General features: G+C 47.0%; 7 protein-coding genes across 7 annotated transcripts; 2 read left to right on the top strand and 5 right to left on the bottom strand.

Moving 5' to 3' along the window:
* Positions 1 to 1,385: 1,385 nt before the first annotated feature.
* On the bottom strand, positions 1,386 to 5,422 carry F9C07_2278957 (MFS drug efflux transporter). Its single transcript, XM_041288774.2, has 9 exons — positions 5,108 to 5,422; positions 4,981 to 5,061; positions 4,866 to 4,918; positions 4,550 to 4,807; positions 3,838 to 4,496; positions 3,620 to 3,778; positions 3,351 to 3,561; positions 3,228 to 3,285; positions 1,386 to 3,179 (listed from the first exon to the last, which is right to left on the bottom strand). The coding sequence occupies exons 1-9, from the start codon at positions 5,219 to 5,221 to the stop codon at positions 3,138 to 3,140; spliced, it is 1,635 nt and encodes a 544-aa protein (XP_041141348.1). The 5' UTR covers positions 5,222 to 5,422; the 3' UTR covers positions 1,386 to 3,137.
* On the top strand, positions 1,535 to 2,269 carry F9C07_542 (S-adenosyl-L-methionine-dependent methyltransferase; the record flags this gene model as incomplete). Its single annotated transcript, XM_041284297.1, has 1 exon — positions 1,535 to 2,269. The coding sequence occupies one exon, from the start codon at positions 1,535 to 1,537 to the stop codon at positions 2,267 to 2,269; it is 735 nt and encodes a 244-aa protein (XP_041141349.1).
* Positions 5,423 to 6,108: 686 nt separating the features above from the next.
* F9C07_545 (uncharacterized protein) lies at positions 6,109 to 6,786 on the bottom strand (the record flags this gene model as incomplete). Its single annotated transcript, XM_071511357.1, has 3 exons — positions 6,109 to 6,506; positions 6,560 to 6,594; positions 6,665 to 6,786. The coding sequence occupies 3 exons, from the start codon at positions 6,784 to 6,786 to the stop codon at positions 6,109 to 6,111; spliced, it is 555 nt and encodes a 184-aa protein (XP_071365578.1).
* A 740-nt stretch (positions 6,787 to 7,526) lies between these two features.
* F9C07_546 (uncharacterized protein) lies at positions 7,527 to 7,982 on the bottom strand (the record flags this gene model as incomplete). The annotated part of the gene is made up of 1 exon (XM_041284290.1): positions 7,527 to 7,982. One exon carries the CDS (start codon positions 7,980 to 7,982, stop codon positions 7,527 to 7,529), a length of 456 nt encoding a protein of 151 aa, XP_041141346.1.
* A 63-nt stretch (positions 7,983 to 8,045) lies between these two features.
* Positions 8,046 to 10,012, bottom strand: F9C07_547 (Six-hairpin glycosidase-like protein; the record flags this gene model as incomplete). The annotated part of the gene is made up of 4 exons (XM_041288772.2): positions 8,046 to 9,202; positions 9,252 to 9,349; positions 9,392 to 9,475; positions 9,525 to 10,012. 4 exons carry the CDS (start codon positions 10,010 to 10,012, stop codon positions 8,046 to 8,048), a joined length of 1,827 nt encoding a protein of 608 aa, XP_041141345.2.
* Positions 10,013 to 12,942: 2,930 nt separating this feature from the next.
* On the bottom strand, positions 12,943 to 15,792 carry F9C07_2278962 (uncharacterized protein). The gene is made up of 12 exons (XM_041288771.2): positions 15,389 to 15,792; positions 15,158 to 15,345; positions 15,060 to 15,107; positions 14,651 to 15,008; positions 14,319 to 14,599; positions 14,049 to 14,272; positions 13,897 to 13,989; positions 13,731 to 13,837; positions 13,546 to 13,674; positions 13,390 to 13,496; positions 13,247 to 13,337; positions 12,943 to 13,194 (listed from the first exon to the last, which is right to left on the bottom strand). Exons 1-12 carry the CDS (start codon positions 15,661 to 15,663, stop codon positions 13,083 to 13,085), a joined length of 2,013 nt encoding a protein of 670 aa, XP_041141344.2. The 5' UTR covers positions 15,664 to 15,792; the 3' UTR covers positions 12,943 to 13,082.
* A 33-nt stretch (positions 15,793 to 15,825) lies between these two features.
* On the top strand, positions 15,826 to 18,892 carry F9C07_2082606 (uncharacterized protein). The gene is made up of 5 exons (XM_071508856.1): positions 15,826 to 16,367; positions 16,418 to 16,722; positions 16,770 to 17,649; positions 17,696 to 18,419; positions 18,484 to 18,892. The coding sequence occupies exons 1-4, from the start codon at positions 16,161 to 16,163 to the stop codon at positions 17,816 to 17,818; spliced, it is 1,515 nt and encodes a 504-aa protein (XP_071365579.1). The 5' UTR covers positions 15,826 to 16,160; the 3' UTR covers positions 17,819 to 18,419; positions 18,484 to 18,892.
* The last annotated feature ends 1,833 nt before the right edge of the window (positions 18,893 to 20,725 follow it).

Genomic DNA, 20,725 nt, shown 5'->3' on the forward strand with positions numbered 1-20,725 from the left:
AACCATTCTCCGGCCGTGTATCTATTCCGCTTGCACTCTTGGTGGAACCGCTTTATATGTTCACGGTATCTGTCATAAGCTTGAGATATGTACAGAAAATTGCACGGTTCACTAAGCCGGAAAGGCGCGTAATTTGCGAAGGCCGTCGGTTAAGACTAATCTATAATAACAGAAATCCTTGTCGGTCAGGCAGGGAAGTGATAGCACAGTGGCTCGTAATGCCGACCAGGGACAATCAAATAATAGTTATGCATGAATTGAATCTTGGGATGATTTAGTATAGTTAGTCAGGATAAAATTTTATATATCTTGGCATCGGTGGTAATCCTCCATGTTAGGGTTTCGGAATCGTGGATCTGAGTTAGACTCCGTCTACATTAACCATTGTAGACCTGCTATGGTGGTCATAATGTAAATCCCTGGATTTGCAGTCCTGCAATACTACTTAAGTCAGCTTCGCGTATACATCATCGCTCATTTTGGAAGGACCTTAGAGCCTGAGGCCGTTGGACGCCTAACATACCACATACGTGGCATACCGCATACCCAGGATGCTACTTGTTGGCATACGTTTGGAAACTTGTCTAAGCTGCATATGCCATTTGACCCTGCTTACTTCTCTCTGCCCTTATTAATGCCCCCACTTCTGTCATGTTGTGTCAAACCCCCCGACTATGATGTACGGACCTTGACCAAGTAACCGTATTCACTTACCAGCGGTACAGGGCTGGGAAAGCTTTGGAAACGAATATTGTATTATGCCGACGAGTCCGAAATACATATTCGTCTGGCCACCTGTCATTACGAGAACAATCGTCATTGGAAAGACCATCAACTTGAAGATTATGGAAGCGTTCATACTGTCGTACCGCAGAAGGTTGAGGAATGATCATCTTAAGGGGTAAGAGTGTAGGAATGGACCAACGTCATATCTTGACTGCGGGGATAGGTATGTCGTCTTGTGCCTCTCCTTACATCATTTCATGCCGGTTCCTATATACTATTGTGGACTTCTTATTCCTTTTCTCCACTCGGCCAAGTCCGACGAATGGCCAAAAGAAAACATGCCCGACAGGAAGGTGCTTCCAGTGTCTTGGTTTCAAGTCAAAGCACTGTATTCAATATGGCTGTTTTCATAGACGGCCTGTTACATAGCGCAATGGATGGGGGAAATCAATCCCAACAGCAGCCAAATTTGCCAAGGTTGGTTCAACAGACCAAAAGGAAAGAGTAAGTATCTAGACGCTGTGAGCGAGGAGTAAGTGGAGAATGTGAAAGGTAAGGGAATACTACCCTAACTGCAGATTAATGTCAGTACGTAATATGCATATGACGTTCTTCAGTTCTATTGGTGCCGTTGGTTCAGCGCCTAAACGTCGACCAATCTATAAATTTAGGAAGAGGCCTCTCGGGATATGCTCTGATTTACTCGAAACACCATCAATCCTTCCTTCTCATTGCCTACCAGTTTGAATCTTCTCATACTCTACACGAGGACATAGCCATCCACAACCTTCCTCCAGTGAGCTTCAATATGACAATCCAGCAATACGACACAATCGGGGCAGCATACGATGATGTCCCCAATCTCCCAACCGGGAAGCTACAGGCGGCAGCCCTGAAAACCTGTCTCGGAGATATCGAAGGCCTAACAATCCTTGAACTCGCCTGTGGCCTGGGTTATTACTGCAGAAAAGCTGTGGAATGGGGCGCCAGCAGGGCCGTCGGTGTGGATATTTCCGAAGCAATGGTCGACGCAGCACGGGTGAATGCCAAAGGTGACAAACGACTTGAATTTCACGTTGCGGATTGTGGCCAGCCGTTTGAATTTGGACAGTTTGACATTGTCCTAGCTCCTTGGTTGCTGAATTACAGCAGCAACCAGAACCAGCTTGTGGATATGTGGAGTAACATCTACAAAAGCCTGAAACCAGGTGGCAGAATCATCGGGATTAGCCCGAATGTCCATATTCTGGAAGATCTCGCCGCCTTTCCTCAGGGGCCGCAATATGGGCAAGAGTTGAAGGTGGTTCGTGAGATTGATGAGGGCGGTTTGGAGGTTCAAGTGACGTTGTTTGCATCGACGCCATTCTCATTCAATAACATTTATCTTCCTCGTGCGTTGTATGAGAAAACCAGCAAGTTGGCTGGTCTGTCTGGGTTCCAGTGGCAAAACTTCCCAAAGCCTCTTTCGCATGATGTCGACTGGGATGACTTTTTGCGTTGCCCTCCCTTCAGGATTTTCACGGCCACTCGTCCTCGGGAATGAATAGTTTGAGCGAGGGATCGGAAACCCGTCCGGTTAATCATAGTTGTTATATGACAATCGTGTCTATGAGATACCTGCCGTCAGATTCCAGGCTCCATGGATTGAGCCACTTGAAGCACGTTCAAACTAGTTTTTTAAGTCCGATCGGTCTCCCAAGACTACAGTTAGCAATTTGAATGGAAGGTCAAGTTTTATTATCAATAGCAGCTTTGTCTTATAGCCCGCTTCACCATTTAATCGGTAGTCAAAGCTTACATTATTTGTCGAGCGCTCAAGGATACCTTCGCTCCCTGATATAACAATTCCAGGCCAGGATCAGAATATAGCTACACATACCAACTTTTTAATAAGAGCAACCCAGAGTTTAGAAACTGGGTAGACTCATCATCGCTTTACCCACGGCTGGAATACCGTAAAGGTGGGCCCATCGCACAGCTCGACTGGCATTGCCAGGGGGCAAGCCATCGGTTTGCGCACAGACAATTCTTCTCCAGCTGCCAGTTCAGTAACTAGAATATTAATCGTATACTGTGAACAGTTTGCAAGTTTGTCTCTGGGTTGAAACTATCCGTCAACCTAGACATACTCATGATTTTGCTCTGTTATGCACAATAGCATCAAGGTACGTGGGATTGATGTGATTGTACCCAAGCACATATGTAGATTGGGAGCAGGAGCGGAACAAGCTTTGCGAAAGACATAGAATTTTGTAAATCGACACTACCGATCCATTTTCATTCAATGTTGTATACAGTATTCGATAGATCCAATGTAGTGTAAGGGATCAAAGACGAGCTGATGCGGAGAGGGATAGTCACATAGCTCGTATACTCATTGCTAGCTTTCTAGAGTGAAAATGAAATGGAGCTCAAGCACCACCCGCACCAGCACTTATATTGGCTCGCTTATTCTGTAAACAATCAGTATCGACACAAGGAGGCGTAAAGCTAAAACCTACCGCCAGGAAGATTGCGCAGACGAGGCTGAGGGCTGCACCAACGTAGACAACCGTAAAACTGTTATGATGCATGAGGACGATAAACAGCCAAATGATCGATCAGGAAAGAAGTATTCAACTTACACGTCACGCCAAGCAAGGACAATGATGTCCAGAGCTTGCTCTCGGATGTGCATAGGTAACTTGGCCAGAAGCTTACTGCTGGTCCCTGACACAATGCGAGAGACCTGTTCCCGGGGAAGCTTCGGTAACAATTGGTATAAGCGGTTTTGGGCGACATTGACGAAGATGGCACCCGTAATGGACAGCCCCAGTGTCATTCCAGTAAGTTGAGCTATCGAAATGTTAGCGGTCGATGAACAATACTTCATCTCGATGTAGAGTCGGCAAACCAAGTATCATTAGAGTCAATCCGTCAACGCTATCAGCCGGCGGCGTGACAGCTTGGATCACAGCAAATGCGGCCTGAACGTACAAGCCGGCACCTAATCCTAGAACAAGTTCGAGACCGTATAGCACGCTGGGAGATGTGTGTGTTTCCACGATAGTAGCTTTTTGTTATTTGTAATTAGTCATAGCGTAGAACCTGTTGCAGGTATAGTTCACGTACCCATTAGAACTGCTGGAATATGGGCAATGGCGCTTCCGGCCAGATACCATGGCTTATAGTAGCCAAGTCGGGACATCATGATCCCACTTCCCTGAATGGCCACGACTAGCAGACAGATAAAAGGAAGTAGCCGTACAGCTGATAAAATTGCATTATCGCCTTTTGTATATTGGAAGTAGATCGGAATGTAATAGACGCTCGGGTAAGTGACTATACCCGCCGAGGCACATACGATGAACAGAAGAGCCGACTCCTTTCGCTTCAGTAAATGTATGGGGAATATCCGGTCGTCGAAGGAGGTGGCAATAGCGAATCCCTGCTGTAAAGCAAATGTTATCCACAGGACACCCGACAGAACAAAAAGAGCAATGATCTGTGCTGCATTCCAGGCATAGAGCGTTCCTCCAAAGTTAATACCCATAACTAGGGTTGTGAATGCCGCAACACTGAGGATGGATCCAACCCAGTCGAAAGTAGCCAGTTTATGTCGCAGGGATAGGTCCGGTGTTACAGACATGGACGGAATCACAAAAAGATAAAGTGGAAGTAGGATAATGCCGAATAACAAGTTAATATAGAAGGCCCAGCGCCAGGTATACAACTCAAATCCACCGCCGACAACTGGGCCGAGGACTGTTCCTAGGCCCCAGACTAGCCCGCTATCTCTCAGTTAGCCAGGGCCTGTTCATAAATGCCTACTCCATATACGTACGTTAGACTGAGATACTGTGGACGTTCGCGGCTCGTCGTATTCAGCGATAGCAGCGTGAGGACACCAATATACATCCCATTTCCTCCCACACCAGCAAATACTCGTCCAACAATCTCAGCATTTATAGTCGGAGCGGCGCCGCAGAGTGCCGAAGCAGCCATAAAGATGACTGTGAAAATGATGTACAACCACTTGGCGTTGTAGAGAGTATACAATTTACCCACAATGAGAACCACCGCCACGGCTCCGATCATAAACCTATGAGGCGGACTCATCAGCAAAATGTTGTATATGCTTGGCTTACGATATGACTTACCCAACCGACATCCATGGCAAATCATCAACGGAATCAAAGTGGTTCACAATAACCTGCCAAGCATTAGTGAGTTATTTGCAACAACTGAAGAGCAAAGAGGGTCCCGAAAACAAACCGGTGCAATATTGGCCACAATAGTATTGTCCAAAGCGTAGAGGAAGCTACCTGTCAAAGTGCTCGCTACCAGTAGAAACCACTGCAACAGTCAACAAGTACATTTCCATTCTGTGGGTGGGACACACTTTGATCCCAGTAATTGGCCGCTTCTCATCCTGACTAGGAGAGGAGTCCCTCTCAACGTCACGCTCGCCATGCCCAAGGCGCTCCAGGCACTCTGACGGTGTCATATTCGGCATCGCGATATGAGCGTCCCAATCGATATTTGTGGGTCTGACGACACTGTTTGCCAAAAACAATAAACCATATTCGTTCACAATTTAACGGAGGTCGTTGAAGGTGTGCCCCTATTCAGTTGTGTTCTATATTTATTTTGTTTTCGTACTCACCGACATTCCTCGTCCCGTCATAACTAATTATCAGGATATGCTGAGATGGTGGCCCCTTGCTTAAGGGTGGAGGGTAACATGTCGAAGGGGATGATCACACATGGATACCAATGAAACGCGTGATCCTTGGGCAAATACAAGGGCAATTGTCTCAATACAAGGAATAGTAGCATACCGATTTTATCCCTCACGTCGATTCAATACAATCAAGTAAAGACTGGTACCACGTTAGGAACTATTAAGGAGACATCTGAACCTTCAGCGGCTGTCTGAAAAGCTTCAAATATAGTAGAATTAAGTATAATTGTAATTTAGTTGGAACTGTGTTCTTCTATATTAGAGTTATTGGAATCTTTTTAAACCTTAGAGATTTTTTTACTACTTAAACCATCTGGAGTTAGATTTTGTTTTAAGATTTCTTACAGAAACTTATATCCATAAGCTCTGACGGAACTTATATATGTGCCCTCACCCAGGACCAGTCGGAATAAGTACCACTGGGGCCTCGCATAGCCGTAAGGAACAAGGATCACCTTCGCGGGTGCTGAGCCAGCAATCCGAGAAGCGGATATTTAGCTATTGTACCCCCAGATGGTTTCTACGGAATGTTAAACGACACACCCTTGCTCTATGCAATGTCGACGGTAGTATTATAAGAGCCGAGGAGCAAACTTCTACTTCCTATGTGCCAGGACAGTCGAAGAATTTATTTATTGCGTTCTATTAACACAAGATACCTATGAGCGTACATGATTAAAAAACGGAGACAGCGAAGACCGTTTGAACAACAGGCAGGACATGCCCATCACCAAAACACCAGCCAAGACCCCCGCCGATATGCCTGGCCACCAAGATCGGGCATCTTGCTTGGTCTGACCCTTGCTGAGATCATATTCCGCCCAGTCGCCCAGGATCTGGCGGACTGTCCCAGAGAGCACTAGATCCCTCTGCTCAACCGCCTCGTTGACGGTTTTGAGTCTCAAGACGTTCACATTTTCATCCTCAAGCCCATCACCCGTGCTTGCCTCGGGTATGAGAATGACCGTACAGGAAGAGTCCCCAGATATAGACAGCTCGATAACCATAGTGGCGAAGAATCCATGCCGCGTGCCCAAGCGGTGCGAGGGGATAAGCCCTGGTCAAATCAGCTTCTATTGCCGTGGATACATGGTAACTATAGGTACGAACCCAAAGTAGGCAGCCTGAAGACCCGAGGACCGTGCCTGGGAGATATTCAGTGTCTCCTGGAAATGTTTGTTCAGAGTATCGAGCAGACCGTAAGAGAAGCCCCACAGGAAGAAGAGGCTGGTTACGAGACAAATCGGGTACAGCGACTCTCGCAGGGTCAATTCGGCAGCGCGAGTCCTGTCGCCGTCATGCACCTTCAAGCTGCGTTTCTTCCAGAAGAAGGACATGATGTTAAGTTAGTCGAGGAATTCTCAAGCCAAGGATAGCGAGTTGGTGGCCCGATTCCACCTCGCTGTACGTGTAGTATTCAAACCATAAACATGGGGTCATAGATGCATAGAGCTATGTGGCCAGCCTGCTTCGCCAGGCCGCCTGTTGACATGGGCCACGCGTGGTGTTTACTCGTATGGATAATTATATCGGGCCAATTCGGGCATTGTAGCATCGGCTTTTATTTCACCGTCTTGGCGAGCTAGAATGCATAGTGAGAACCATCGAACTCTGTGGATTCATCCTCTCTCCCCACATTTGCTTGAATGGTTCTCCACATTCCGGAGAGGACGAGGTCATTCATGCGAAGAAAAGGTCAGATGCAAGAGACACTATCAGAGAAATGTACAGCAGACAGCTAGGATATGCTTTTACCTCAAGATAACTGTCTGTGACTCATCCGGCTGTCGTAGTCTATAGTACTACACCTCGTATATCACTCCACTGGCTGTGCCAACAGTACTCTCTATATGCGCTTCGTGCCCTTTTTCTGCGCTTCCAGTGAGCCCAAGGAGGGTCTACATGCCATAGTGAACAGAAACATCCGAGCAAAATTTCAAAGTGGAGCAAGACTTGGATAGAGACAATATTCATTTCGAGTAGAAAGTGTCAACGTCAAGCCAATAACAGAGCCTTTCTTCCTTTGAGGCTAACTACCTATCCATGAATTATTCGACTCCCCGCGCCCCCTACCCCACTAGACAGTAATAGTATACTTCTTTCCCTTCTCCGTAGAAACCGGTCCAGTATACTTGTTGCCGCTGACATACAATGATGTATGGCCATTAACAAGAAGGGTGAGCTTATTGCCCAACAACGACGTTATGGTCGCGTTTGTAAGCGCACCATCCTCCCACGCAAGATCCACCTCGAAGCCGCCACGAGCAACAAGACCAGAAACGGATCCAGTGGGAACGGCGGACGGCAGCGCGGGCAGAAGATGAACAACGCCCGAATGGCTCTGCAGCAACAACTCCGGGATAGCAGCTGCGTAACCTAGGTTTCCGTCGATCTGGAAGACAGTCGATCCGCCTTTGTCGCTGTTCCAGAGGTTGGTTAACAGGAAGGTTTGGATCCATGCTTGCACATTGTCCCAGGCCTCATCCCCCGGTATAGCCGGGCATACAAGGAAATAGACCACGCTCGCGACCATCCCCGGCTACCACCTCCACTATTCATCCGGCGGTCAAGTAGCACGCCCGCGGCGTCGGCAAGCTTAGTCGAAGCAAGCGGGGTGAGCTGTGTCCCTAGAAAGAGACCGAATAGAGGTGAAAATTGACGATGGGCGGGATCGGTTTCGGCAAAACTCCTCGATCCATTCGAGGATCTGCCCATCTGAGCCAATTCGCGGAGGTCTGATCTTGCCCAAGTACGTTTGCACGGAGCCTGACAGGTCGTTGTCGATTTCGAGGATTTGGTGCGTTTCATTCAGCGCAGTCAGCAATTCGAATAGCATGCTGTTGTCCAGTGTCGGGCTCATTGTCAGTGCCTCTTCTTTTCCTGCGACCGTCATATCCGAGGGAATCTGGAACGCATTCTCCGGTGAGCACGAGGGTCCGGTAGTCAGGTATCCATCCACATCGAAGAGGTAGCATTCAAAAAACTCAAACGCACTCTTGAAGATCGGACACGCCTGCTCCTTGAGGAATGTCTTGTCGCCGGTGAACCGGTAATGTTCCATCATGTGAAGAGCCAACCAAGCGCCCCCCATCGGCCAGATTGAATACTTCGTTCCATTGTGAACGGGCACGGAATCTCCCCAGAGATCGGTATTATGGTGCAGCACGAACCCCGGGCACCCATGCATCTTCTCCGCCACGTCTCCCCCGCGCTCCTGGATAAGTGCAAGAAGATCCCACAGTGGGGAAGTCAGTTCGTTCAGATTAGTCGTTTCTGCAGGCCAGTAGTTCATCTCGAGGTTGATGTTGACCGTGTATTTCGCACCCCAGGATGGGCTGTAGTCCTGGTTCCAGATCCCTTGCAAGCCAGGGGACAACGACCGCTCTCTGGTCCTGCGAGATGAGGCGATCAGCAGATGCCTTCCGTAATTGAACACGAGAGTCGCAAATTGAACGTCATGGTCTGGAGATGATCTGTAGTTCGTCATGCGCTCGTTTGGTGGCAGCGAAGCAGCGTCATCAGTTGAGGAACCCAAGTCAAGAGTAACCCGGCCCGCGAGGTCTTTGTGATCTGTAATTGCCTCCTTACGGAGTGCCTCGTAGCCCAGCTCGGTGGCAGCGTCGAGCTTCCGATTCAATTCCGTCTCTTGGTCGCTATCTGTCGCATACCGATAGGACGACTCTGCGTCGAGGAAGAAGACCACAGTCGTCGCGCCTGTCACATACAGTTTGTCCCCATTGGCAGTCACGTTGCCTACCGTCAGTTAGTACTTGTCACTCCACTTATTGGAATGGGGTCTAACCTCCATCAACGACCACTCTCACCCCTGCAGTAAAGGTAGAGTAATCCGCCTCTCCCGTGCGGGCTTTCATCACGATCGAGGCGATGCCATTTGCAACACTGGCATTATTCAACTAAATGAATTTTGACCGTTGTACGTACGCATTCAAGTTGATCGCTCGCGAAGTGTTGGCCTGGATACGGAAACCAAGCACGCCAGACGGTGCGCTTGCAATGAGCTCTCGGCTGTATTGTGTCAGCACTTATCAACAGAGATATCTAGAAAGAACCTCACGTGTAGCTCACGCCATCAAACCCATACTCGCAAGCTGTGTATCCTTCAAGAGTATCAAGGTACCGGACCAGATTCGTTGCATCCCCCCTCTGGCCAAGATCAACATACAGGTTCGACAGAACCTGATACTCGCGCTGGTCTACAGACGACCCGGTCATATCTGACAAAGCCAATTCCCCTGCAGCCGTGATGTTTCCATTGACCAGGAGGTTTCGGACTTTAGGGAACCCGTCTAGGGCGTTTGAGTTCACTCGATCCTGGAAGGTACCACTCCAGACCGAGTCTTCGTTCCAGGTGACAATCTCTGTCGGGAGGTAGTAGAGCGTTCCGCCCAAACGGCCATTACCGACTGGAAGACTTGCGTTGAATCGTGTACCGGGCGTGTCGTACCAGAGGTAGCGAGAGCCATCAAAGGTCGCCCCACGGCTTCCCGGTATGAGGAGGGCTGCCAGAGCGACTACCGCGCAGAGATGCTTGTAGGGTGGCATTGTAGTTACAGGTGCGAAAGGAATTTGCTGTGGAGCACTTGCTACAGTCGTTCACGGTAGAACGGTGACACACTTTATATCTTACATCGCCTTCACTACCTCGACTCAGTCGATTAGGAGCAGCTACCTCGGCGTTGGATGCGCCGACGATCTGCACACATTAAGTGATTAAGGGTACGAGTTGCTGAGGGGTCAGAAACTAGTGAGACTGCCTCTTTTGCCCCAGCCTGAGGCAGTTCCACTAGTTTCTGGCCCCCCAGTGGCTAACACTCCAACGGACTAATATGGAGAAGTCAGAACCCTACGGGAAATCCACGTAGTCATGCGGGGAAGTGGGGCCTGTGGGATTTTGTCGGAGCATACACGGGCAAAAGGCATGGAATGGGCCTATTAGCCTATTTGCCCTGATGACTTCAAGGCGGGTGCCTATACGGATGTTTTATGCAGTCTGCCAGCTAGCTACTTCACTATATCGCTCCTAGTTACTGCAAGTCATTGTTGCCAGTCCGCATTTACAGTTCTAGGACAAAAGCATTGGCCAAACACCCGTTTTATACTAAAACCTGGTATATTTACATAGATCTTACTCAACAAGATTATAGAGTAACCATATATTTTTATTATATATCTCTATTAATAACTACTACACTTTAGAACTTTTATATATATAATATAGTTTTTTGGTATTTCATTTTGTTCGTAAGCTGTAGGGTAGTAAATATAAGTAAAGTAGAATTGTCGAAGATATATATATTTTTGTATGGGAAACTAGATATTCTAAGTTCTACCTTCTATTAAGTTCTAGACTACACCACATAACTAATCAACAAGATTTAGTAACAAAAGGAAAATGGAATTAAAAATATAGATATTATTTAGTTTTCTAGAAGTTATAAAGATCATCAATAAATTATTCTGTTCGGAGAATTGCGATGGAAATCACTTAACTTTTTCAACCCCGGGATCCGTACCTGTTTTAGATCTTAAGAGTTGGCATCGGGGCGGGGATTGCAGGGAAGCCGACTCTAGCTCGGACTGGAATTATAGTAGTGGCCTCGACAGCTTTCCGCAGCCCCGAAGGTCGGAAGGGTCTATCAATTCTCTCACTATCTCAACACTGTTATGTGCATACTTATTCTCGCTACAATCACGCACCCGCTCTTTATTGCGTAGTGCAGGAGGAGTTTGACCTTATTGTCAGATGCAACTGACTTTCTACACTGACATATAGAGAGACCCTACTGTGCATCGAGGTGGTAGTTGAAGACACTCTTCGCTGGGGGCCTGGAATAACCAACCCCCTTACCCCAACAAAACCATCAACAACTGACCCGAGCAGGGTAATAAGAGGAGAAAAGATCCACCGGGCATGCAGAAGATCCTAGCCTAGGACTGTCTATATCATCGACGAAGGGCTACCTAGGTACGATATCGCTGTACATGCCATCAGCCAACCAACATGTATGAGGTTGACAACCTTTATTCCCGTGAGGCAGCTTCATCCTTGATTTCACGCAAGTCATCGTATACCTCTGTGTAGGTTGTAGGGACAGCTACAACAACCCCGTGGACTTCCTTGTTGGAATTGAAATAAGAGATGGAGTGCATCATGAACGCTGCGTCAGAGGGGTGAGGCACTGCTTGTCAGGCGAAAGGTGCCAGCTCCATGGTAGTATTACCTGCACCAGGTGGAGCATGGGGTTTTCACGCGGGCCGATAAACTGTAGTATGGGGCGCCACTGACTAGTGGGCGGCGCACTATTACCATTATTGGGTAGTCCAATGATTGGGGCTTTCTCTGATGCTTTGCTGGAAACCTTGGCTATTGAAATCTGCAGGAGCACTTGAGCTTGACACTACGCAAATCGGGTAAATAAATAGACCACGAGATGCAAAGAAAGTCGATGGCGCATCTGGTAGGCGATCTGGACATTACATCTCGTGTTTAAAAAGTGATTGGGACTTCTTTGCCCCAAAGAGTAGATGCTAGAAAGTAAAGAAGTTGATCAAGTGATGATACGCATGCATGTCAAGTCAGCGTTTCGTAATGAATTGTCCGATTGGCACCATGGCTAACTATTTAGCGATCCTTTTCATGCATAAAGGGTATATGAAAGTGAGGACAAAATTTCTTATTATAAGCTAGTTATCTAAGCTTCGTATCCCGGGTTGAAACTGACTTGCTCGCTCGATGACTTTCCATTGAACGGTATGATAGGGAAGGATATTTGCACCATTATTCAATGATACTCAATTATGCCTTACCATCCAATACCAGAAAACCTCATGATCACGAACAGAATTAATCACAACCTCCACACCTGTCTCCGTCTCATTCCAGTCTCTTTCTATGGCAGCGCTGGCCTTGACACTGCGCGGTTCAACCTTAAAATGGCAACGGCGTAGAGACGAACCCACAATCAAACCAGTGTCGTGAAACCTTTATCCACTCCCCATCAGGACCAATTCCTGGCAGGATCCTGATACTTAAAACGATTTGCATCATTAGTGTAAACCCCGAGTTTCTAGCAATATGGCGTCCCGTACAGATGTGTCGTCCAAACCTAAACTGGTTGGTGAAATTGTCGGACTCTGTCTTGTCTACCCGGCGTTCAGGGTGCGGGTTCATAGATATCTAGATGCTGGTCTTCACTTAGGGTTATTGACAAGTGAATTGGGATGACTGTGGTGTGTTTGGGGATGCGATGGCCCCTGTATGTGCCGTCTTTTGATATAGCATCGGCCACGCCTCTTGGGGGCGATTGCTTTCCCAAACAATGCTATCAACATCATCGACTTGACCATATTCAATGGACCATTACACATGTTTTACAGTATCTGCCAGCTGGACGCATGGATTGTAAGTGAGGGAGTCGGTCCATTTCAAAGATATCAAAGGTAAACCATGACTATAGCCCAAGCTCACTCCCTCCAAGTTTTGTTCAGTTCTATATACGGCCTGTTGTCTAGTAATGAAGTGCAGTAGAATAAATGAGTCATATGGAGTTATCATGGTTAGCTAAGACTAGCATAATATAACTAGAATAATGATGGCCTGGTGACAAGGTTCCTATGGTTTCTTTTCTATAGACCACAGCGCATTCTCAATGTTGGATGAACAACGCACCTCCCCGCTTTGGACTTGCAGACACCGACGGTCGAAAACTGAATGGGTGTGAAAACTAGACAAAATCAGAATTCTGTATATAGCCAAGTAAGAATAGAAAGACAAACGTGTAATAGCTTGGATCTTCACGTTTTTCCACTTTCCAATAATAGTATTCCTTTGGGTGTTCCAAAAAGTGGACTATGCCTGGATATGAAACTGGAATTTGTTAATAACTGGGTTAATATTAAAGATCTATACAAGTACGTACTTCCACCGCGGCATGCCAAGATTCCGTTAGGTAAGGCGTCAGATATTATGCGGCAATAGCCTGGGGCTGCATTTTTGAAATCAAACTTCCAATAAGTGGGGGTCTCTCTAGGATTTGTTAGCCCATATAAGGAGCAAAATTTGTTGCAGCTCTTACGTTTTCTGGGCTCTTAGCTGGAAACCGTGATGGGGATCCTTGTATACTATGAACGAATAATGCGGTTCTTCTGCTGTTTTTATAGAATACCATGTATCCTCAGCAAACGCGCCTTGTTTACGCTTTTCTCTATTTTATGTAACAAATTAGATCAATAAACTGGCATGGAATTGTGGTTGGATTACTCAATATCATTTACTCTTTTTGTCAATCCAGTCACATTTTCCTCCAGTGTCTTTATCCTTCCCGTGTATTGTTCCAACTCCTTTTCTGTCGGTCGAGGTTCGGGGATCTATGGCCGCGTCAGCACTGTATTTGCCTCCATGCATGGGTTTATGGATATGAACGCACCGGAAGCAGTTGACGGAAGAGTAATGGACTCAGATATATCCCCACACGATTGAAGTCAATGGCACGGCTAGGATCATCTGCAACATCGTCGACCTGGAAAGTCAGTACAACTGCATCTCTACCTGCATCTATCAAGACGGGAGAGGAGATACCTCTTTCACAATCCGAATCATCTGCGATCGACAATCCCGCCTGGCTTTCTCCAGCCCAACCAAAGTGCCAGGATATGGGGTTTCCGGAATGTGACTGAACTTGTCCTGTGTTTTCGACGAGATCGCCACGAACTCCTTTTTCATAGCTTGGATCTCCTTTGCGGTCTCCGTCGCAGTGTCAGGGACCTCTAGGATCGTCTTTTTCTGGCCAAAGTCGGTGCTCACTAAATAATCAGCTCTGTAAATTTTAGATGAAAGAAGGGAGCATACGGATTCCAATCGCTTTCCAAATATCCTTGTAATCGAGATAGCTCTCCAGAAGAGAGTTTGTATAGACACCCGCATTCTCATAATCGAGCGGACTGCCCTTGTTCGACAGGAGTTGATACGACCTCAAGGCCGAATACTTGGTGATAACGGCATGCGTTCTCTGCGGAATCTGGCGGACATGATCCGGAAAGGCAAAGGCAGCTTTGGCCATGCTGTCGATCGTCCACCCTTCTAACTTGGTCTTGGCATCGCGGATATCACCCCCTCCAGCCCAAGACACCCTATCAGTTCCCATTAGCGTATATATCGATATGAATTCGAAGTGACCATACGTGATAGATGTCTCCGAGTTCTGGGCAATTTCACTCTTATTAAAGTCCCCCTCAGCCTGACCGGAAATACCGAAACCAGCCTTGGAGAGTTCGACCGACAGCGCTCCCTTGACCTTCGTGGCATTCTCCTTGTTATTTAATTTAATCGAGAGGAGAGCATTGAACTCGCCGCCCTCGAGGAAGCCAGAGATGTAGCTGTCCCCGTAGACCTCGGTGAAGCGCTTCTGATTGGTGACGGGGATATTGGGAATGACGTTGAATTTGGTAGCATCGTCAGCGATAAGCTGCTGGTTGACCACCTTGACTTGCACAAAGTAGTTGATGTCGCTTTCCTTCACTTTGGAGGAGTCGAGGTAGGCTGCTTCCATCAGTATGCAAAAGACTCAAGTAGATAGTGGAAGAGACATACATCCTGCAGCCTTTGCTCCCATTCCCTGGTATTTGATTTCCAGTGCGCCTAGATTGATCAGCCACACACAAGCACAAACAGGAGAGAAAACACAATACCGCTGATATTCAACGCCTCGGTAATATCGCTGGCATGCTCGACAAACTTCGAGGTAAAAGTCACTTGTTGGCTGATTGTGTTTCCTTTGCCAGTCGAATTCCCCCTGAGGTCTTTGTCGGTCAAGGCAGTTTTGTTTTCCTTGATGACGGCATCGTTGACTCGTAGCTGCTGGGTGTAAGAATTGAACCTGTGTCATGTTAGCTTGACTCTGATAGTGAGGAGCAACATACCCAGAGCCAATACGCATCGATTCATTGTACGGGGCTGTTAGGAGACTCATTTTGCTGTGAGGATGCTTAGAGAAAGGGATAGAAAGAAGAATAAGATACAAGTCCTGTTCAATGACTACTTTGAAAGTATTTCTAAGCGTGATGTGTTGTTCACTTGGTAGTTGCAACCTGGCATTCCCCGTTCCCCACCACAAAACTGACGATCTATCATTTGGCCCCCCGCGCTTAGGTAAAGATCCTCGCGCTAGGGTCGGGTCGCCCACCCTAAGTCCCATCCCCAGGACAGGGTTATCAATCCTTATGGTAGGCACTCCCTATATGGACATTCCTACCTTAGATACCGCGATTGGGAATTTCTCCCGCACACTAAGGAGGTAGTATAATCAATTGACTTGCATTTCTTTGTAAAAATAAAACAAATAAACGAAAAGAAAATGATTATACGGTTTTCCCAGTGAGACTAGTACATATGTGATCCCTTTCACCGCCATACCGCCATACCGCATACCTCAAGTGGGTCAGCCCTTGCTGATCTCTCTCAGCTCTTGCTGATCTTTCAGCTCACCTCAGTGCATCCGTGCATTTTCTGCACCAAAACAAGTAAAGTAGAATGGCGCTGTTGAAGAGAGCTGAAAGTTCCAAGAAGGTGTTGACGTGTCAAGAACTCATTTCCTCTGGTCCAGTCGCTGTACAAAGGTGAAATCAAATATCAACCAACTCAGCTCTCGCATTCTACCGTATTCTACTGCATCATTGATTTTTCCCCTGCAAAATGGCACCCCTTCTGGCTCCCTACAACAGTGCCATGAGGCTTGGCTCTGGCTTCAACTCATACACGCATGAGCTCTGCCTCGATGATGCCGTCAAAAAAGGAACTAGTAGCCCGCCGAAGCTTCCAAACGGCGACGGCGTCGCCCAGTCTGTTGTCTTCAAGACGAGTGTCATAGACAAGATGTCTGACATTACGGATGCTTTGAATGTATGCCTAGCTGAATGTCCATCGGGGTGTTTATATGCTAAGAAAGACAGATCAGCGGAGCCCTCACTATCAAATACAACAATCTTATCGATGGAACCGGCAAGGGATCCTTTATCAACTCCAACAAGATCAAAGACGCCGATATCAATTTTCTGATTAGTGTCAAGGTGATCAATCAGACTGTCACGGATAATGCACTGACCGAGTTTGCTCCGATCGATAATCTTCCTGCTGAGAAGTTCACCGAGATTTATGGCGATACTTTTATCTCAGGCTTCCAGGAAGGAGGAGAGTTTAACGCAGTCATTTCGATCAAGGTCAAGGATAAGAATCAGCTCGAGAATATCAAAGCAGAGTATGTATCTCATCATTTTCAAGAAGACCACGGCTAACCCCCGCCAGTGCGGCTGTCGCCTTGACCACTCCCTCATTCGGAAGTGAAAAGCCCAAGGCAGAAAATACAGAGACGTATGCTGTTGCTCCCAATGATCAAAATAATGAACAAGGTAATGAACAAGGTAATGAACAAGGTAATGAACAAGGTAATGAACAGCAAGGAGGCAACAAAGCAGGAGAGGAGACGACGAAGAAGAAGGAGGACGGGGCCGGCAGTCCCACCGGGTTGGCCATTAAAGGGAACGCAGAGGTTGAAAAGAACCTGCAAGATCTCTTCCAGGAGAACGAAACGACCGTTTCTGTCAGCTATTCAGGGGGTGGGCAGGAGTTAAAGCAGCGTAAGTTCTCGTTCGTAACGCTGGATAAATATACTAACAAAGCTATTCTAGCTGATGATGATTGGAATGTGAAGAACATGCGAGCAGCAGCACTTCGATTCCCGGCTCTAGTGGCTAAGACACCTGTTCGCACCAATGCAGTGCTCACAAAGTATACGGCTCTCAGGAGCTTTCATACCCAAAAGAAAGACAAGAACAACAAGGAGGCTGTTCCTCTGTCGTATGAGAATGCGAGTGTTTACACTTCAATCTTGGAGGATGCGTTTCTGGATTATAAAAACATCTACAAGGAGATTCGGTTATCGGAGGGAGATCTGGCTTCCGGCAAGAAGGAATTCGAGGCGAGCACTGTCAAGGCGAGCACATACAGTGGTAGGTCCATCTACAGTTCAAGACATGCATATGCTAACAACGCAGAATCTGATGGTACGAAAAAAGATGACACTCCACAGGCGCATATTGCCACAGCGCCATTTGCGCCAACACTCGCTGGGTTCGAATCAGCCAAGAGTTATATTCGGCGAAACATGAATTTGATTGTGAGAGAGGTACGAACACCATATATTGTATGTACGATACATACTAACGATATAGGTTGATGAAATCAAGAAGAACCCTGACCGCGCGAGTGAGGACCGTCCTCTGCCGTGCCAGAGTCCGGTTATTTTCAAACAGTACCTTCCAGTGCCAAAAGAGCCATCTAAGCCGACTGTGTAGATCGTGAGTCTATTTACATATCACGCTCATTCAGCGCAGTCACATAATCTCTCACTTGGCTGTACGGCAACAGCGTAATCTCCGCAACCAACCCAGCCTCGCAAAGACTCTTACACATATGCCAATCCACTACTTTATTCTTAGTCAATGCAAACTCGTCCATCTTCTGCCTAACCCTTGCCTCCAATCCAGTGACTCGCTGGACGTAATTCATGACCTCCCCATCTCCCTGTGGCGATATATGAGTCAAATCCTCCCCAGTCAAAGTATCAAAGCCAGTCACCTTAATCTGTGACCAGAATTCTGACGAATGGCTTTCGGTGTGGATACTTTTTTCAATGTCCCACCACAGAATATGCACGGTGCCTTTGACGTCGAGACTTTCTGTCTCTATGTGTTCGTTGAATGCACTGGATGCAAGAAGCCCTGCGTCTGCGCCGAGCTGTAGACTGGCCACGTAGTACTCGCCGTATATTTCAGAAAAGTAAGACGGTTTAGATCGTGATCTGTGCGTCTCAGCCAACGCATTTAGCGAAAAGCGCGGCTCGTCGATGTAAACCGTCCCAGTCCGGATAGAGGCTTGAATGGATGCTTTCAACTCCTACCATCGTTTAGAATAAGCCACTTCCATCTGAGTAGGAGAGAAAAGGGAGAGGGGGTCTGACATGTCCATTATCCGAAACAGCCTTATTGTATCTCCCGCTCGCACTCGCGCCCAAAAACTTCCCCCCAACCCGACCACAACCCGAGATACTCAAATGCTCAGCCGTGGCGTGCGAACTCGACGTAATGGCTTTATGGAACTTCGAGAGCGCGCCATCCTCAATTCGAAAGCGAACGCTTTCTTTCAAACTTCTATCCGACAAGGCGGTTTTAGCATTGAATGGAGCATGCGCATCGTCGCTCTCTAGCTTAGATGGGCGACACCCTGAGCCGAGGATGGCAATGGGTTTGCCACTTCCTCCAGTGGAGTATGGAAGTGTGATTTGCCCTCCGTTAGATGCGATTAGACCGAGGGATGGGGTGGTGGGATCCTCGGGGAAGAGGGATTCTAGCTCTTCTATGGTGGACATGTTGAATGGATTGAAAAAAAGTAATAGCAGTAGAGGAGGGAGGGACCTCGGAGGGTTTATATATCGCTGCATTCAGTGCTAGTGAATTATCTTTGTGGGTCTGATCTAATTTAAACGTGTTGATTGGTAGAATTTTCTCCTGCTGTGGTAACCCTAATCCATACATCACCTGGGAATGTGTCTTGGGGATATAGTATGGTTGTTTCTACATATGAGCTATATTCACCTATAATATGATGGAAACAGCTAGTTGATCTCACTGGTAGCTGATATCCATGCGTATCTCTCTACGAAAAGTGGTCTACCTACTAACTAGTTAGCTGCTGCGTTAATAAATTAAACGAATCTGTGCTGTCTTTTAGTTAATAGGGAAATAGTATGCGGATATCTGGACCACTAGACAGATATACAAAACCATGGTCGATTGCGTAATTAGGATACAGGCATTTCCCTCTCTTCCACTCTCCTCCATAACCAGGTTCATGTCTCTCGCAAATGACTCGGATACTGCACTCGATGTTCCCGAGAAGAGTACTATCATACGTCCAAGCTGGGACCAGACCAGAAGGCAGTCAGAAAAGGCTGGCCTGCATCGTTATGGGCATCGATAATATGGTGCTTGGTCTAGGGGAAATCCAGATACTGCTGACGGGCTTCACACGAATTACATCCCTCACATCTATTTGGCTAAACTAGGTAATGATGGCATGAAAGCTTCCAACGCAGGGTTGTGCCACAGACTACCTTAGAAGCTTTAATTGGCTCGGAATCAATTATCTCTACAAGTAAGTTAGAGCTCTATTCCTCTTCATTAGAGTTATCAGAATATTCTGTGCCCCACTCCGGACCAGTACCATAGGGGCATCCAACGGCAGTCGTTAATCGTGATAGCCCGTCTACGTCGACCAATCATGTGGATCAGCTGTTAAGGCTCGGTCCGATCTATTTTTGAAATATTACGGAGTACAGCGCCAAAAACTATGGCGGACGAAATCGAGCTTTCGGGCAATGTAAGATATTACCACGTCCATACCAACAGCCACGCACGAGTATATATCCAATTAGATCTCTTTGTTAGGTCCCGCTATTGCTTCTACCAATTATAATAGCTAAACTACCCAGATTAGTCCGCCTCCGAATGTACTTACCGTTTAAGGTTTAATTGAATGGATATTGGATGAAGTTGACGTGAAACACGTTTAGCAATTGCTAGAAGGATACGCGTGGTCTTGGTCGTGGCAAGCCGGAGGAATACTACTACTACTACTACTACTCCTACTACTACTACACGGGTGGCAACCAATCACAAATATCCCTCACGGTCTCATGTCACAATAACTTTTATAGTTTTTACTAAGATATCTTTACTTGTTGAGTTTGGTTTAGTGTTCCTGACTGAGGTCCACCTTTTGTACGATTGCGATCCTTATTGGAACAAAATTGACGTGTTGCCGCGCGGGTTCCGGTCCAAGCCCTCTATCTTGTGTGAATTCACACAAGATATACACTACCTAGTAGCCAATGCCTGATTCGATCCTAATTTATTTTAGACGCTCCTGTGTATAGTTAGGTTCAGCGAATATCCGACTGTTTGACCGGTTCTGTAGCAAATTGAACGCTGAGGGTAGACTGTATCAGCCTCCCTCTCCTCCCCTCCCCATTTGCCAGTCTACGTTGAGGTACTGGCTTTCATAATCAATGGAACACATTATGCTGCTGCCTGCTGGTCTTGACCTTTTGCTATCATAGAGAACGCCAGCGTTTGGAGCTTTGAGCCATGGACCAGTTAAGACTACCTGGGGTATCTCATTGAACGGTTGATCTACATGGGTGG

The sequence above is a fragment of the Aspergillus flavus genome, chromosome 1 (assembly GCF_009017415.1).
Source record: "Aspergillus flavus chromosome 1, complete sequence".
Taxonomy (NCBI): Eukaryota; Fungi; Ascomycota; class Eurotiomycetes; order Eurotiales; family Aspergillaceae; genus Aspergillus; species Aspergillus flavus.

What these genes read in the sequence shown, in the direction of transcription:
- F9C07_2278957 (XM_041288774.2), bottom strand. Translation starts at nt 5,221, where the DNA reads ATGCCGAATATGACACCGTCAGAGTGCCTGGAGCGCCTTGGGCATGGC. An exon ending in CCACAGTATCTCAGTCTAAC is followed by an intron (nt 4,497 to 4,549) that starts GTACGTATATGG and finishes ACTGAGAGATAG; the next exon opens with CGGGCTAGTCTGGGGCCTAG. An exon ending in TATTCCAGCAGTTCTAATGG is followed by an intron (nt 3,779 to 3,837) that starts GTACGTGAACTA and finishes AATAACAAAAAG; the next exon opens with CTACTATCGTGGAAACACAC.
- F9C07_2278962 (XM_041288771.2), bottom strand. Translation starts at nt 15,663, where the DNA reads ATGGGACTTAGGGTGGGCGACCCGACCCTAGCGCGAGGATCTTTACCT. An exon ending in TCTTCCGTCAACTGCTTCCG is followed by an intron (nt 13,838 to 13,896) that starts GTGCGTTCATAT and finishes ACGCGGCCATAG; the next exon opens with ATCCCCGAACCTCGACCGAC. An exon ending in AAAAGAGTAAATGATATTGA is followed by an intron (nt 13,675 to 13,730) that starts GTAATCCAACCA and finishes TACATAAAATAG; the next exon opens with AGAAAAGCGTAAACAAGGCG.
- F9C07_2082606 (XM_071508856.1), top strand. Translation starts at nt 16,161, where the DNA reads ATGGCACCCCTTCTGGCTCCCTACAACAGTGCCATGAGGCTTGGCTCT. An exon ending in CTCGAGAATATCAAAGCAGA is followed by an intron (nt 16,723 to 16,769) that starts GTATGTATCTCA and finishes AACCCCCGCCAG; the next exon opens with TGCGGCTGTCGCCTTGACCA. An exon ending in TGAATTTGATTGTGAGAGAG is followed by an intron (nt 17,650 to 17,695) that starts GTACGAACACCA and finishes CTAACGATATAG; the next exon opens with GTTGATGAAATCAAGAAGAA.